General features: G+C 38.5%; 6 protein-coding genes and 2 pseudogenes across 6 annotated transcripts; 4 read left to right on the top strand and 4 right to left on the bottom strand.

The window, feature by feature from the left end:
- Positions 1-468: 468 nt before the first annotated feature.
- Positions 469-1,727, bottom strand: LOC135689316 (histone H2B pseudogene; annotated as a pseudogene).
- A 158-nt stretch (positions 1,728-1,885) lies between these two features.
- Positions 1,886-2,705, top strand: LOC135689317 (histone H2A). The gene has a single exon (XM_089110668.1). It carries the CDS (start codon positions 2,000-2,002, stop codon positions 2,381-2,383), a length of 384 nt encoding a protein of 127 aa, XP_088966794.1. The 5' UTR covers positions 1,886-1,999; the 3' UTR covers positions 2,384-2,705.
- A 588-nt stretch (positions 2,706-3,293) lies between these two features.
- LOC148959389 (histone H4) lies at positions 3,294-3,752 on the bottom strand. Its single transcript, XM_089110669.1, has one exon. The coding sequence runs from the start codon at positions 3,670-3,672 to the stop codon at positions 3,361-3,363; it is 312 nt and encodes a 103-aa protein (XP_088966795.1). The 5' UTR covers positions 3,673-3,752; the 3' UTR covers positions 3,294-3,360.
- Positions 3,753-4,407: 655 nt separating this feature from the next.
- Positions 4,408-5,113, top strand: LOC148959390 (histone H3). Its single transcript, XM_089110613.1, has one exon. The coding sequence runs from the start codon at positions 4,482-4,484 to the stop codon at positions 4,890-4,892; it is 411 nt and encodes a 136-aa protein (XP_088966739.1). The 5' UTR covers positions 4,408-4,481; the 3' UTR covers positions 4,893-5,113.
- Positions 5,114-6,480: 1,367 nt separating this feature from the next.
- On the bottom strand, positions 6,481-7,597 carry LOC148959391 (uncharacterized). Its single transcript, XM_089110612.1, has one exon. It carries the CDS (start codon positions 7,455-7,457, stop codon positions 6,828-6,830), a length of 630 nt encoding a protein of 209 aa, XP_088966738.1. The 5' UTR covers positions 7,458-7,597; the 3' UTR covers positions 6,481-6,827.
- A 2,233-nt stretch (positions 7,598-9,830) lies between these two features.
- On the bottom strand, positions 9,831-11,437 carry LOC148959392 (histone H2B pseudogene; annotated as a pseudogene).
- Positions 11,438-11,577: 140 nt separating this feature from the next.
- LOC148959393 (histone H2A) lies at positions 11,578-12,350 on the top strand. Its single transcript, XM_089110614.1, has one exon. It carries the CDS (start codon positions 11,691-11,693, stop codon positions 12,072-12,074), a length of 384 nt encoding a protein of 127 aa, XP_088966740.1. The 5' UTR covers positions 11,578-11,690; the 3' UTR covers positions 12,075-12,350.
- A 1,240-nt stretch (positions 12,351-13,590) lies between these two features.
- LOC148959394 (histone H3) lies at positions 13,591-14,296 on the top strand. The gene has a single exon (XM_089110748.1). The coding sequence runs from the start codon at positions 13,665-13,667 to the stop codon at positions 14,073-14,075; it is 411 nt and encodes a 136-aa protein (XP_088966874.1). The 5' UTR covers positions 13,591-13,664; the 3' UTR covers positions 14,076-14,296.
- Positions 14,297-15,754: the final 1,458 nt, after the last annotated feature.

Here is a 15,754-nt window from a genome sequence, read left to right on the forward strand (position 1 = left end):
CTTCTTGAATTGCTTGAATAGATCCAAATGCTATTTATCTTTTTAATTTATTTGAAAATAATATCATTCCTCAAACAACGTTTCTTGGCCTAGATGGCCGCTAGCTTAAAAGGTCAACAAAAGTTAAACCCAATACAACTAAGCATGTGTTATATAAGGCTCTAATTACAAAAGGCTTCAATAAAATTATAACATAACCAACTATGGGCAAAGAATACTACTTAGATTCATAAAAAAAAACGATAGCAATTTGTTTCCTTTTTTCAAACTATCAATAACATATTTGTAAAGCATAAAGTTGAAAAAGTAAGGAGCTATAAGTCATAGGGATTGTTGTTACAAGAGCTGTTCTTTTTCAGAAGCAATTTATTGGGTTATTATTCATACAAACTTGTTGTTTTTATTGAAAAAGTCTACATTTGGAAATATCATGTTTATTTTATATAAAAAGTTTTGTCGTAAATCATCATAGCCTAGTTACAATCCAATCAAATATTATACATACAACTCTACAATTTACTCTTCTCGATTTCAAGAACATGAAAGCTCATCCTAAATACAGGCAACGAACAGTGTACTTTACAATTAAATATACAAGACAAGTATGGTTCAAAATTGAGTGTTGTCAAAGGCTGCGTATGTACACACATTTCCGTTTTTTAAGTTATATGGCCTTCAAGGTTTTCAACAGATACCCTGCTGAATGATTAAACTAAAGGAAACGGTTATTTCTTAATGTTGTGGAATGTTAGGAACATTAAGGCTATATAAAATTATATAAAATTTAGAACTAAGAACATTCTTATAGGCTTTTTCACATATCTCTAAGAGCATTGTAAGCCGATATACGTCCAACGAACCCTCCTCGTAGTGGAATGTCGGGGGTTCTGTACAAATTATCGTGCCTTTTTGGTTTTTTAATTTTCCATCGAATATGTATGGCAATATTGCATCAAATGTGTATAGCCTGTCAAACGTTGACAAATCATGTATTGTAACATTTTAACGTGTTTGGCTTATCACAATTTTGCTTCCACGGTAAGTGTCAATTCGAGAGTTTACGGCACACAAAGAAAGTAGTAAGTGCCAGCCATAACGCCCTCCTCTGTCCTCCCCTCTCGTGAAAAATAAATAGGCCCCACATCGTGTGTGTTAGTGGGTATAGCAACGAGATTGGTTAATTTGGTAGCTTTTAAAAAAGCTGTTTTGGATTGTAGACGACGAGAAAAACTCGTTCGTGTAAACGACAAGTTTACTTGCTGCTTGTGTACTTGGTGACGGCCTTGGTGCCCTCACTGACAGCATGCTTGGCAAGTTCACCGGGAAGGAGAAGCCTGACGGCAGTCTGGATTTCCCTCGAAGTGATCGTTGCCTTCTTGTTGTAGTGGGCGAGACGCGAAGCTTCTTGAGCAATCCTTTCGAAGATGTCGTTGACAAAGGAGTTCATGATGCTCATGGCCTTGCTTGAAACGCCGGTATCGGGATGGACTTGCTTAAGTACCTTGTAGATGTAAATCGAGTAGCTCTCCTTGCGCTTTTTCGACCTCTTCTTATCTCCAGAGGCAGCCTTGCCTCCTTTCTTGCCAACCCCTGCTTTCTTCTCCCCCTTCTTGGCAACCTTTGGGGCCTGTTTTCCTCCTTTTGCTGGGGCGTCAGACATCTTGAAATCTTGAAATGAAGAAAATTCAATTTCGACTTGCGAGAACTTTCGATAGACAGAGCAACACTGATCTGGTCTTTTGGCGCCAACACAAGCTTTTAGTAAATTTGTTGGCAGCTGAGTGATTAGCTCGAAGGCCATGTGACACACGTCGATTCGCTGTCTCGTGTTCGCTTATTGTTCGCGGTCGATAGCGGGGGTGTTGATTGGTAGATCTCGAGTAAATGCCCTTTACAAATCGACCACTTTGGCGGGCAAGCAGGCAGTTGCGAACAAATTCGTTTATCTTACAGCAAGGGACCATTTTGTTTTTCAATTTGAAACTGCCAGTGTAGAAACATGTCTGGACGCGGAAAAGGAGGAAAAGCTAAGGCCAAGGCAAGGTCTAGGACATCCAGAGCTGGTCTTCAGTTCCCAGTCGGACGTATCCACCGATTGTTGAGAAAGGGAAACTATGCTGAACGAGTTGGATCGGGGGCTCCCGTCTATTTGGCGGCCGTACTCGAGTATCTCTCGGCAGAAATCTTGGAGTTGGCTGGCAATGCCGCCAGGGACAACAAGAAGTCAAGAATCATCCCTCGACACTTGCAGCTTGCAATCAGAAACGACGAGGAGCTGAACAAATTGCTGAGTGGAGTGACCATTGCACAAGGTGGTGTCCTGCCCAACATTCAGGCAGTACTCTTACCAAAGAAGACCGAGCAGAAAGCTCCAAAATCATAAAGTTTGGACTCACTTGTTGGCCCGGCCCACTTGTTCATAAAAAACGGTTTTTTTAAAAACCACCACGAAAACTGATTTGGTGTACCTGCTTGTCACACACACGATAGGCACATTCTTTGTAAATCTAGTTACATTTTGTGTAAAATGGCAATCGATTTTCACATATCTAATATCTGATAATTAGGATTGTAGGCTACATTCGATTGGGAGTAGCTAGTGTTTGGCTGACATGACATTCGATGTTTTCATGCTGCTTCTCGAGGGCTGTGCACCATTGAGACTACTTTCATAGCCTGAAATAATGATATGCGGCCTAATAAGGAATACATGCATCAAGAAAATGAGAAACAACATTCAACAGCAAATAACTAACTTTGCTTTAAAATATGTTTAAAATAAAATAACTATGGTTTACTATTTGGCTATTTCATTTGGTTGGTGATCAGATGGTCTTTCTTCTTCTTTATACTTTCCCGTGTGAAGTGCTGTTTGTTTATCCTAGGGAGTACAGAAATACAGTAAAGCTATATAGTTTCAGTTTCGTTTTGAAAAAGCATCTCTGGTAGGAATTACAATATCTTTATAACGCCTTTGTATTCTAATACTATCTTTCATTCAGTCTTCTAAACAAAGTTCACTCTTCGAATTCCTGCTGTCTGCCTACGAATTAACTGACCTTTCTTTGTGTTCAAAAAATTGGACATGTACTTCCTCAACCGGGATATATAGATAGATATTAATTGTATGTTCTTTCGTGAATGGTATTAAAGGGTCTTGTTTTTTAAAAACGGTTGAGTTAAAATGAGCTAAGAAAAGTTTCAATTAAGACCCCCTATGATCGTGTTAATCGTGTGTTGTCACAAGGTTTAAAACATTGGGTAACATTGGCATTTATGGTAGCTTTTAAAAAAGCTGTTTGTGTTGTTGAAGAAAGCGAGCAACTCCAGTCGTTCGTCCAGTAAACAGGACGACGCAACTTAACCGCCAAATCCGTACAATGTTCGGCCTTGTCTCTTCAAAGCATAGACGACATCCATGGCGGTGACAGTCTTTCGCTTGGCATGTTCTGTGTACGTGACTGCATCACGAATGACGTTCTCGAGGAAAACCTTGAGAACACCTCGTGTCTCTTCGTAAATGAGACCAGAGATTCTCTTTACTCCTCCACGACGAGCCAATCGGCGAATGGCTGGCTTGGTGATGCCTTGGATGTTGTCACGAAGAATCTTTCGATGACGCTTGGCACCTCCTTTGCCAAGACCCTTTCCTCCTTTTCCTCTTCCAGACATGATTGATGAAAATTAGCAATGTAAGTGCAAACTACAATACGCTAAGCAAGTCAAGTGAACTGCCCGAACTGTGAACTGCAGGGTTTAGATTCAGTAGAAAAGGCGAACGTATTAGGAGCACTTTCTTTATCCTGCCCTGCCATGTTGGTTGCTTGGTTGGCGCCTTTTATAACTCTACTCAAGGAAAGTGTACGAAAACTCTTAAAACTCTACCGACGCTTTGTTCTACATATCCATTTTCTGATGACTTTTTATACTCACGTTTTAGTCTGACAAGAATGTCAGACGAAATACTTGAGAATGTTTAAACTTTTTGCTCTTTTCAAGGCCATTTTTGAATTTTGTTCCACAAAAAGATTGTTCGCAAACATCATTTACGTAAAAGGTTGCTATTATTGCCAATAACCGAGCCAAAAAATACTCAAAATTAAAAGAGAGTAATTTAAAATTGTTGAATCCTCTAAAAATGTCGCGATTTCTGTTTCCCCCAACTTTAAATCAGATCGTAAGAATGTTGTTCAGAACAAGACTACTGGCAGCTCGAAAGTTTAGGGAACAAGCAGCCAATGGGCTTCTTGTTTTTGTCATCTGGCTTCTGTTCTCCCGGCATGTCACGTGGCTTGCTGAATGATTTCAAATTGAAGTCGAATTGATATCTGTTGTGCCTACCGCATTCTGTTGTGCGGTATCTGTTGTGTTGTGCCATCATTTTGCGCCAACAGATATCTGTTGTGCCATCATTTTGCAGATTGATATCTGTTGTGCCTACCGCTCAGTCACCACGTAAATTTCTTCGTTGAGGTTATAAAATGGCTCGTACAAAGCAGACTGCAAGAAAATCAACTGGAGGAAAAGCTCCTCGCAAACAATTGGCAACCAAGGCTGCACGAAAGAGTGCCCCAGCAACTGGAGGAGTAAAGAAACCTCACAGATATAGGCCCGGCACAGTTGCTCTGAGAGAGATTCGTAGATACCAGAAGTCGACCGAGTTGTTGATCAGGAAACTGCCCTTCCAAAGGCTCGTCCGAGAAATAGCCCAAGACTTCAAGACAGACCTGCGCTTTCAGAGCTCGGCAGTGATGGCCCTTCAAGAGGCATCAGAAGCTTATCTAGTTGGACTGTTTGAAGACACCAACTTGTGCGCCATTCATGCCAAACGTGTTACCATTATGCCAAAGGACATACAACTGGCCAGAAGGATTCGAGGGGAGAGAGCTTAATTCAACAAGCAAATTTCATCTTGTCGATGAATTCTTTGAAAAAACGGTTTTTTTAAAAACCACCACGAACACCAGAGATTATATTTCTCCAGCCAGAATACACACGACATGGTCGACTCAAATCAGTTTACTTTTGTTCATATGTTTCATATATATGTTCATGTGTATACAAAAAATCTTTAGATATGTACAATTTGAAAACGTGGAGAAATAAATTTAAAGCAAGCATTATCTGAATGAAGGGAATTCTTAAAGAGGGAGGTCTTTAACAAGCAAGCTACTTTGGCTGGGACTTCCTCCATATCTATGAATTGCTTAGAAGACAACTTTCCTTAGAAGGTTGATTTATAGAGCATTAAATTTTTTCCTTCCCTGTTTATAAGTCATTCCAAATTTCAGCACCAAGGAAACTAAGATATCCAAAACTGCATGTTTACTTATATCTCTACTTACTTACAAGTAGATCTTGCTCAACAGTGATTCAAGTCTTCAGTCCAAAGTTTAACTTTACTACCCAGTTTTTTCTTGCTATCCATTCACAATTGCACAGCCAAGAGAGAATGGAGGGAATAACTCCTCACAAAATCACCTGTAATGTAAATCATTGCATACTGTGTACAATGGGACAATAAAAAATAACTTACCACATTTTTATACTGCTAGACTCACATTCAAGTAAATGTAAAATGCAAATTTTTTTTCATGATCAACACTTTAGGCAAACAAGACAAATTAGCATGAAGGCTAAAATTGCACTCAAAACAATAATGCATGTATACATTCCCTATGCAGTTAAATCATAGCCAACCTCTCATAGCCAATCATAGACAACTAAACTTAATGCTTGTATTCACATGATAAACTCTGATTGTGTAAATAGATTGTAAAAAAAGATTCTTCAAAGAGCAACTTCACAACCTACCAAAAATTGGCTTCATGAGAATAGACTAAATTTTTTACATGCTTATCATTAAGGTCATTGCCCAACAAGATCCCCTCCTGTCAATCCAGTCTTGATATTTATAGTTTGAATTTAAAAGTGCAATTTCTATCACAATACCAAATGCTTTAGACTGTGTGGGACAAATACAAGTGCTCTTGCAGTTTTTGTTCTCAACATAATTTACTGACTTTTTAAAAGATGAATCTAATTACCTATCTTGTAAGGGTTTTTCAAGCTCACAGCATCACTACACAAGGGTTATGTATCTATGTGTTGTCCAAAGTTGTCTCTTGCTGTTTATTAATCTAAAAACCCGTCAAAGGCAGCCCACCCCTACTGTCAAACCAGTTTTGAGGTATAGTGGGAATGCACATTGGCAAATGAAATGCTACTTCAATTTGCATAACTGACAGCTCCTAATAATACAACCAAAAATATATCATTAACTCTATCAATGCATTTTTTGCTTATTTTCAAGAGAGTGTGCATTTGCAATTGTGTAGTCTAAATAATTTAATGAGTGCTTGGCATTACCTGAAATTAGCTGAAATTGGCTGAAATGATGCTGAATCCTCCTATCTATATCGTACATATAGAAGCTTGAAATGTAACCATAAAACTGTTAAGCTTGCTCTTTCATTTCTATCAAACTAATAGCAATATTATGCTTGCTTGCTTTAACAGCCAACATAGAACTTCAGAATTATTTCATGCCATTTTCCTAACAAGGTATTATTATTATTGTGCCAATCATTACAAGAACATCACAATCATTACAGGAGAGAACATCACAAAAAACAAAGTGGCAGACAAGGTTGAGTTGACTGTCACTGGCTTGGTGGGCCATCAGCTTTGAAAACTCTACATGTCATTTTTATGATACCAATGCAGCCGAAAGGGCTAATCCAGAACCGATGACCGACGATTTGGTAGCTTTTAAAAAAGCTGTTTGTTTATATGGTAAGTGGCAACATGACTTCGTTTTTCAACTCCTACTTCTTCGACTTTCCAGTCTTGGATTTCTTCCCAGCCGGTGATTTTGCTGTCTTCTTGCTGGCACTGGCAGCCTTTTTGGGTTTGCTCTTAACAGCAGCCGATGCCTTCTTACCAGCAGCCACTTTAGGCTTCTTTGCCACTTTGGCCTTGGGCTTCTTTGGTGACTTGTTGGCTCCACTGGCTTTCTTTGGTGTCGAGGCCTTCTTCTTTGCAGGACTTTTCTTGGCTGAAGAGGCAGTCTTTTTGGCAGCAACCTTCTTCGCTGCTGCTGGCTTTTTCGCAACCTTTTTTGCAGCTACTGGCTTTCTCACTGCTGCAGGCTTCTTGGCGGCGGCAGGCAGCTTGAACGATCCTGAAGCCCCTACCCCTTTCGTTTGGATGAGGGAACCAGAGGCGACCAGTTTTTTCAATGAGGCCTTAAGGTTTCTCTTCAGAGCACTCTCGTCACCAAGACCTTTGTAATTAGACTGCAAATACTTGGCAATTTTCTGTCGCGATGACCCATTTCGCTCCTTCAAATTTCTGATTGCTTCCGCGATCATGTCCTTGTACGCAGGGTGTGCAGCAGGCTTCTTTGGCGCCGCTGCCTTCTTCGCTTTCTTTGGTGATGTAGCAGACGAATCCATGTTACTTGCGAGCTACTACTTCAATCAAAATGGTATCCAACTTTCACGAGAGTTTCCTCACTCCACTGCAGATAACAAATCAAAACAGCCCACCTTCGTTCGATGGAATATTTAAACCTCTTGCGATTAGGCGCCAAAACCCACGTGACCTTTAAAAGTTTAGGCCATCATGGCAGTCATTTTTGTGCTTCTTGCTAAAATTAATTGGCCCATATAGCCTTAGCCGTGGCAAATACAATCTTAAAAGCTTTCAAGTCAGCAGTATCATGTTACATAGTTGCATTGCTAGCCTTTGCAATGCGACTTTGGTGATTATTGAAGCAAAATATTCAATTTCAAGTGGTATTGCTCAACCTGCCTTCAAACGTTGTTTGGTTATTTGCTTCTGCAGTCGTCACACCACCTGTTCTTAACCATGAAAAGGCAAGTTTAAAACGAACATGCATTGATGGGATCAGAAAAATGTAGTAGCCTTTCTTGATGACCACAAAAAACGCATAATTTGGGCCAAATTTGATTTTTAAGAAACACAGTACAATTTTACCAACAAACTGTTTCGAATACTAACTTTTTTACCCTTCGGTCTAAAATATTGGCTTTACATTTGATTACATAATCTATCTGGCAATTTATTAAAAAACTTATTGCAATAAAAAACTACTCTTGTGTCATCAATGAGCGGTGGAGGCCCTCAATAAAGGTAGAGTCGAAAACCTATCCCCCATAAGCAGCAGTTCTTGGGCGGGGTTAGGGGTTGACAAAACGAAAGGAAGTTTAGAAATATTTTAATAGAAAAACAAACCTGTTTCAAGTTTAAGGCAAGAAAACTTTTTTAAAAAAAGGCACACTGTCACAGAATGACAGAAGCAATCATTGTCAGAATTCAATGTGATCAAAGCAAAGATCAAAGATAAATGGCAAAAGAATGCACTAATTCATGTTAGATTTTTTTTATTTCTATGCAGTGGTCTCAGTAATTAATTAGAAAAGTCCCCACCAAAAGGCTTTTCTTGTCGAGAAGATGAAACGGAACTTCACCATAAAAATATGAGTAATGTTTTTTTTCCATGCATTTAATATTATACGTTATAAGAAAAGGTCTTGAATGGTGTTTTCGATTGCTTAGAATAGAATACTTCTGATTTTATCAAGATTCTGTGCTTAGAGGGTGATTGATCAACTACCAATTGATTATAATTCTTGTGCAAGTGCGAATGAGTCAATGTTTTTTTAATGACGTTCTAAATTAAGTAAGAGTTGATGTACTAGCTATTTTTAGAAGTTTCCATGCAACATTGAACGCATTTATTGGATTTTTCCTGCATCGCCATTATTATCATTACCAAAAACGAAAGAGTTTCAAGGCATGTTGTATAAATGCGAAGAAGAAACGCCACAAGAAGAACAAGCCAGGAGGCTTGTTTTCAAAGGAGGGGGCTATGTTAGAACACAGGGTTCCCATTCATTGCAGGACATCACATGACAATTGCATCATTGCGCTGCAATTGCATCAGCTTCTGTAAATTGTATTATTCTTAAGGTATATAAGGGGTGGCTTTATAGTTAGGTTCAGTCTTGCCGTAAGATTGACGAACTCCGTGTACCTTGTCGCTAGCTTGCAGAATTGTGTTTGCCGTTACATTGTCGCCGTTAGCCATTTAAGATATTTTTAGTCGTTTGCCGTAAACTGATGAATTAGAAGAAGTGTATAGAGAATTGGATAACAGTTTTTGCCGTATTTATCGTGTACGTTTCTGCGAACGACCTACGAACTCACATTTGTAAAACCCCCATTTTAAGTGGTTTTACAAAATCATATAGAAACAATAGAATCGAAAGCTTGGCGCACTAAGAGAAAATTTTACCGATGGCGATATTTTGATCTTTTCTACGTTTTGACTACAGAAATTGAATTTTCATTCCAGATTCGATAATGAAGGTGTGTGTATTTCAACGAGATAAATTGCTGAGCTATGCTGACACCGCTGACACAGGCATGTAAACCAAAATAGCTCGAACTGCTCGTATTTGCTTTATAAGGACAAAATTTAAATGGCAGGCAAGCATTAGTAAATTTCAACATTTAGGAACATTTTTGAAGGAAAAGGTTTAAGTTGAAATAACACTAAAAACATTCCACAATTTGCAGTTATGTCAATCATACAGTGAGTGCCTAGAAATTTTGTGTGGATGTCAGTTGGAAGTAATATCATTATCCTTTTGAAAATGTAATTTACTTCTTGAATTGCTTGAATGGATCCAAATGCTATTTATCTTTTTAATTTATTTGAAAATAATATCATTCCTCAAACAACGTTTCTTGGCCTAGATGGCCGCTAGCTTAAAAGGCCAACAAAAATTAAACCCAATACAACTAAGCATGTGTTATATAAGGCTCTAATTACAAAAGGCTTCAATAAAATTATAACATAACCAACTATGGGCAAACAATACTACTTAGATTCATAAAAAAACGATAGCAATTTGTTTCCTTTTTTCAAACTATCAATAACATATTTGTAAAGCATAAAGTTGAAAAAGTAAGGAGCTAAAAGTCATAGGGATTGTTGTTACAAGAGCTGTTCTTTTTCAGAAGCAATTTATTGGGTTATTATTCATACAAACTTGTTGTTTTTATTGAAAAAGTTTACATTTGGAAATATCATGTTTATTTTATATAAAAAGTTTTGTCGTAAATCATCATAGCCTAGTTACAATCCAATCAAATATTATACATACAACTCTACAATTTACTCTTCTCGATTTCAAGAACATGAGAGCTCATCCTAAATACAGGCAACGAACAGTGTACTTTACAATTAAATATACAAGACAAGTATGGTTCAAAATTGAGTGTTGTCAAAGGCTGCGTATGTACACACATTTCTGTTTTTTAAGTTATATGGCCTTCAAGGTTTTCAACAGATACCCTGCTGAATGATTAAACTAAAGGAAACGGTTATTTCTTAATGTTGTGGAATGTTAGGAACATTAAGGCTATATAAAATTATATAAAATTTAGAACTAAGAACATTCTTATAGGCTTTTTCACATATCTCTAAGAGCATTGTAAGCCGATATACGTCCAACGAACCCTCCTCGTAGTGGAATGTCGGGGGTTCTGTACAAATTATCGTGCCTTTTTGGTTTTTTAATTTTCCATCGAATATGTATGGCAATATTGCATCAAATGTGTATAGCCTGTCAAACGTTGACAAATCATGTATTGTAACATTTTAACGTGTTTGGCTTATCACAATTTTGCTTCCACGGTAAGTGTCAATTCGAGAGTTTACGGCACACAAAGAAAGTAGTAAGTGCCAGCCATAACGCCCTCCTCTGTCCTCCCCTCTCGTGAAAAATAAATAGGCCCCACATCGTGTGTGTTAGTGGGTATAGCAACGAGATTGGTTAATTTGGTAGCTTTTAAAAAAGCTGTTTTGGATTGTAGACGACGAGAAAAACTCGTTCGTGTAAACGACAAGTTTACTTGCTGCTTGTGTACTTGGTGACGGCCTTGGTGCCCTCACTGACAGCATGCTTGGCAAGTTCACCGGGAAGGAGAAGCCTGACGGCAGTCTGGATTTCCCTCGAAGTGATCGTTGCCTTCTTGTTGTAGTGGGCGAGACGCGAAGCTTCTTGAGCAATCCTTTCGAAGATGTCGTTGACAAAGGAGTTCATGATGCTCATGGCCTTGCTTGAAACGCCGGTATCGGGATGGACTTGCTTAAGTACCTTGTAGATGTAAATCGAGTAGCTCTCCTTGCGCTTTTTCGACCTCTTCTTATCTCCAGAGGCAGCCTTGCCTCCTTTCTTGCCAACCCCTGCTTTCTTCTCCCCCTTCTTGGCAACCTTTGGGGCCTGTTTTCCTCCTTTTGCTGGGGCGTCAGACATCTTGAAATCTTGAAATGAAGAAAATTCAATTTCGACTTGCGAGAACTTTCGATAGACAGAGCAACACTGATCTGGTCTTTTGGCGCCAACGCAAGCTTTTAGTATATTTGTTGGCAGCTGAGTGATTAGCTCGAAGGCCATGTGACACACGTCGATTCGCTGTCTCGTGTTCGCTTATTGTTCACGGTCGATAGCGGGGGTGTTGATTGGTAGATCTCGAGTAAATGCCCTTTACAAATCGACCACTTTGGCGGGCAAGCAGGCAGTTGCGAACAAATTCGTTTATCTTACAGCAAGGGACCATTTTGTTTTTCAATTTGAAACTGCCAGTGTAGAAACATGTCTGGACGCGGAAAAGGAGGAAAAGCTAAGGCCAAGGCAAGGTCTAGGACATCCAGAGCTGGTCTTCAGTTCCCAGTCGGACGTATCCACCGATTGTTGAGAAAGGGAAACTATGCTGAACGAGTTGGATCGGGGGCTCCCGTCTATTTGGCGGCCGTACTCGAGTATCTCTCGGCAGAAATCTTGGAGTTGGCTGGCAATGCCGCCAGGGACAACAAGAAGTCAAGAATCATCCCTCGACACTTGCAGCTTGCAATCAGAAACGACGAGGAGCTGAACAAATTGCTGAGTGGAGTGACCATTGCACAAGGTGGTGTCCTGCCCAACATTCAGGCAGTACTCTTACCAAAGAAGACCGAGCAGAAAGCTCCAAAATCATAAAGTTTGGACTCACTTGTTGGCCCGGCCCACTTGTTCATAAAAAACGGTTTTTTTAAAAACCACCACGAAAACTGATTTGGTGTACCTGCTTGTCACACACACGATAGGCACATTCTTTGTAAAGGCTATCGATGTACACATATATCCAACTAGTTACATTTTATGTAAAATGGCAATCGATTTTCACATATCTAATATCTGATAATTAGGATTGTAGGCTACATTCGATTGGGAGTAGCTAGTGTTTGGCTGACATGACATTCGATGTTTTCATGCTGCTTCTCGAGGGCTGTGCACCATTGAGACTACATTCATAGCCTGAAATAATGATATGCGGCCTAATAAGGAATACATGCATCAAGAGAATGAGAAACAACATTCAACAGCAAATAACTAACTTTGCTTTAAAATATGTTTAAGATATCCATCTAGTTACATTTTATGTAAAATGGCAATCGATTTTCACATATCTAATATCTGATAATAAGGATTGTAGGCTACATTCGATTGGGAGTAGCTAGTGTTTGGCTGACATGACATTCGATGTTTTCATGCTGCTTCTCGAGGGCTGTGCACCATTGAGACTACTTTCATAGCCTGAAATAATGATATGCGGCCTAATAAGGAATACATGCATCAAGAGAATGAGAAACAACATTCAACAGCAAATAACTAACTTTGCTTTAAAATGAAATAACTATGGTTTACTATTTGGCTATTTCAAGTTGGTGATCAGATGGTCTTTCTTTTTCTTTATACTTTCCCGTGTGCAAGTGCTATTTGTTTATCCTAGGGAGTACAGAAATACAGTAAAGCTATATAGTTTCAGTTTCGTTTTGAAAAAGCATCTCTGGAAGGAATTACAATATCTTTATAACGCCTTTGCATTCTTATACTATCTTTCATTCAGTCTTCTAAACAAAGTTGACATTTCGAATTCTTGCTGTCTGCCTACGAATTAACTGACCTTTCTTTGTGTTCAAAAAATTGGACATGTACTTCCTCAACCGGGATATATAGATAGATATTAACTGTATGTTCTTTTGTGAATGGTATTAAAGGGTCTTGATTTCAAAACGGTTGAGTTAAAATGAGCTAAGAAAAGTTTCAATGAAGACCCCCTATGATCGTGTTAATCGTGTGTTGTCACAAGGTTTAAAACATTGGGTAACATTGGCATTTATGGTAGCTTTTAAAAAAGCTGTTTGTTCCACAAAAAGATTGTTCGCAAACATCATTTACGTAAAAGGTTGCTATTATTGCCAATAACCGAGCCAAAAAATACTCAAAATTAAAAGAGAGTAATTTAAAATTGTTGAATCCTCTAAAAATGTCGCGATTTCTGTTTCCCCCAACTTTAAATCAGATCGTAAGAATGTTGTTCAAAACAAGACTCCTGGCAGCTCGAAAGTTTAGGGAACAAGCAGCCAATGGGCTTCTTGTTTTTGTCATCTGGCTTCTGTTCTCCCGGCATGTCACGTGGCTTGCTGAATGATTTCAAATTGAAGTCGAATGGCGCCATTTTGCAGATTGATATCTGTTGTGCCTACCGCTCAGTCACCACGTAAATTTCTTCGTTGAGGTATTAAAATGGCTCGTACAAAGCAGACTGCAAGAAAATCAACTGGAGGAAAAGCTCCTCGCAAACAATTGGCAACCAAGGCTGCACGAAAGAGTGCCCCAGCAACTGGAGGAGTAAAGAAACCTCACAGATATAGGCCCGGCACAGTTGCTCTGAGAGAGATTCGTAGATACCAGAAGTCGACCGAGTTGTTGATCAGGAAACTGCCCTTCCAAAGGCTCGTCCGAGAAATAGCCCAAGACTTCAAGACAGACCTGCGCTTTCAGAGCTCGGCAGTGATGGCCCTTCAAGAGGCATCAGAAGCTTATCTAGTTGGACTGTTTGAAGACACCAACTTGTGCGCCATTCATGCCAAACGTGTTACCATTATGCCAAAGGACATACAACTGGCCAGAAGGATTCGAGGGGAGAGAGCTTAATTCAACAAGCAAATTTCATCTTGTCGATGAATTCTTTGAAAAAACGGTTTTTTTAAAAACCACCACGAACACCAGAGATTATATTTCTCCAGCCAGAATACACACGACATGGTCGACTCAAATCAGTTTACTTTTGTTCATATGTTTCATATATATGTTCATGTGTATACAAAAAATCTTTAGATATGTACAATTTGAAAACGTGGAGAAATAAATTTAAAGCAAGCATTATCTGAATGAAGGGAATTCTTAAAGAGGGAGGTCTTTAACAAGCAAACTACTTTGGCTTGGACTTCCTCCATATCTATGAATTGTCAACTTTGCTTAGAAGGCTGATTTATAGAGCATTAAATTTTTTCCTTCCATGTTGGTAAGTCATTTTCCTTCCAACCAAATTTCAGCACCAAGGAAACTAAGATATCCAAAACTGCATGTTTTCTTATATCTCTACTTACTTACAAGTAGATCTTGCTCAACAGTGATTCAAGTCTTCAGTCCAAAGTATAACTTTACTACAAAGTTCTTTCTTGCTATCCATTCACAATTGCACAGCCAAGAGAGAATGGAGGGAATTACTCCTCACAAAATCACCTGTAATGTAAATCATTGCATACTGTGTACAATGGGGAAATAAAATATATCATTTACCACATTTTCATACTGCTAGACTCACATTCAAGTAAATGTAAAATGCAAATTTTTTCTCATGATCAACACTTTAGGCAAACAAGACAAAAGGCTAAAATTGCACTCAAAACAATAATGCATGTATACATTATTGGTATTATTGGTGCAAAAAGTTTTCAGATTCTGCTAACCCCATGTTAAGATTGATTGAAAATGTTGGGGTCATAGTAAATAAACAATATATAATATATATTCCCTATGCAGTTAAATCATAGCCAACCTCTCATAGCCAATCATAGACGACTAGACTTAATGCTTGTATTCACATGATAAACTCTGATTGTGTAAATAGATTGTAAAAAAAGATTCTTCAAAGAGCAACTTCACAACCTACCAAAAATTGGCTTCATGAGAATAGACTAAATTTTTTACATGCTTATCATTAAGGTCATTGCCCATCAAGATCCCCTCCTGTCAATCCAGTCTTGATATTTATAGTTTGGATTTAAAAGTGCAATTTCTATCACAATACCAAATGCTTTAGACTGTGTGGGACAAATACAAGTGCACTTGCAGTTTTTGTTCTCAACATAATTAACTGACTTTTTAAATGATGAATCTAATTACCTATCTTTTAAGGGTTTTTCAAGCTCACAGCATCACTACACAAGGGTTATGTATCTATGTGTTGTCCAAAGTTGTCTCTTGCTGTTTATTAATCTAAAAACCCGTCAAAGGCAGCCCACCCCTACTGTCAAACCAGTTTTGAGGTATAGTGGGAATGCACATTGGCAAATGAAATGCTACTTCAATTTGCATAACTGACAGCTCCTAATAATACAACCAAAAATATATCATTAACTCTATCAATGCATTTTTTGCTTATTTTCAAGAGAGTGTGCATTTGCAATTGTGTAGTCAAAATAATTTAATGAGTGCTTGGCATTACCTGAAATTAGCTGAAATTGGCTGTAATGATGCTGAATCCTCCTATCTATATCGTAAATATAGAAGCTTGAAATGTAACCATAAAACTGTTAAGCTTGCTCTTT

Source organism: Rhopilema esculentum, chromosome 10, assembly GCF_057945365.1.
Source record: "Rhopilema esculentum isolate cy_ngs chromosome 10, ASM5794536v1, whole genome shotgun sequence".
In the NCBI taxonomy this organism is placed as follows: Eukaryota; Metazoa; Cnidaria; class Scyphozoa; order Rhizostomeae; family Rhizostomatidae; genus Rhopilema; species Rhopilema esculentum.

What these genes read in the sequence shown, in the direction of transcription:
- LOC135689317 (XM_089110668.1), top strand. Translation starts at nt 2,000, where the DNA reads ATGTCTGGACGCGGAAAAGGAGGAAAAGCTAAGGCCAAGGCAAGGTCT.
- LOC148959389 (XM_089110669.1), bottom strand. Translation starts at nt 3,672, where the DNA reads ATGTCTGGAAGAGGAAAAGGAGGAAAGGGTCTTGGCAAAGGAGGTGCC.
- LOC148959390 (XM_089110613.1), top strand. Translation starts at nt 4,482, where the DNA reads ATGGCTCGTACAAAGCAGACTGCAAGAAAATCAACTGGAGGAAAAGCT.
- LOC148959391 (XM_089110612.1), bottom strand. Translation starts at nt 7,457, where the DNA reads ATGGATTCGTCTGCTACATCACCAAAGAAAGCGAAGAAGGCAGCGGCG.
- LOC148959393 (XM_089110614.1), top strand. Translation starts at nt 11,691, where the DNA reads ATGTCTGGACGCGGAAAAGGAGGAAAAGCTAAGGCCAAGGCAAGGTCT.
- LOC148959394 (XM_089110748.1), top strand. Translation starts at nt 13,665, where the DNA reads ATGGCTCGTACAAAGCAGACTGCAAGAAAATCAACTGGAGGAAAAGCT.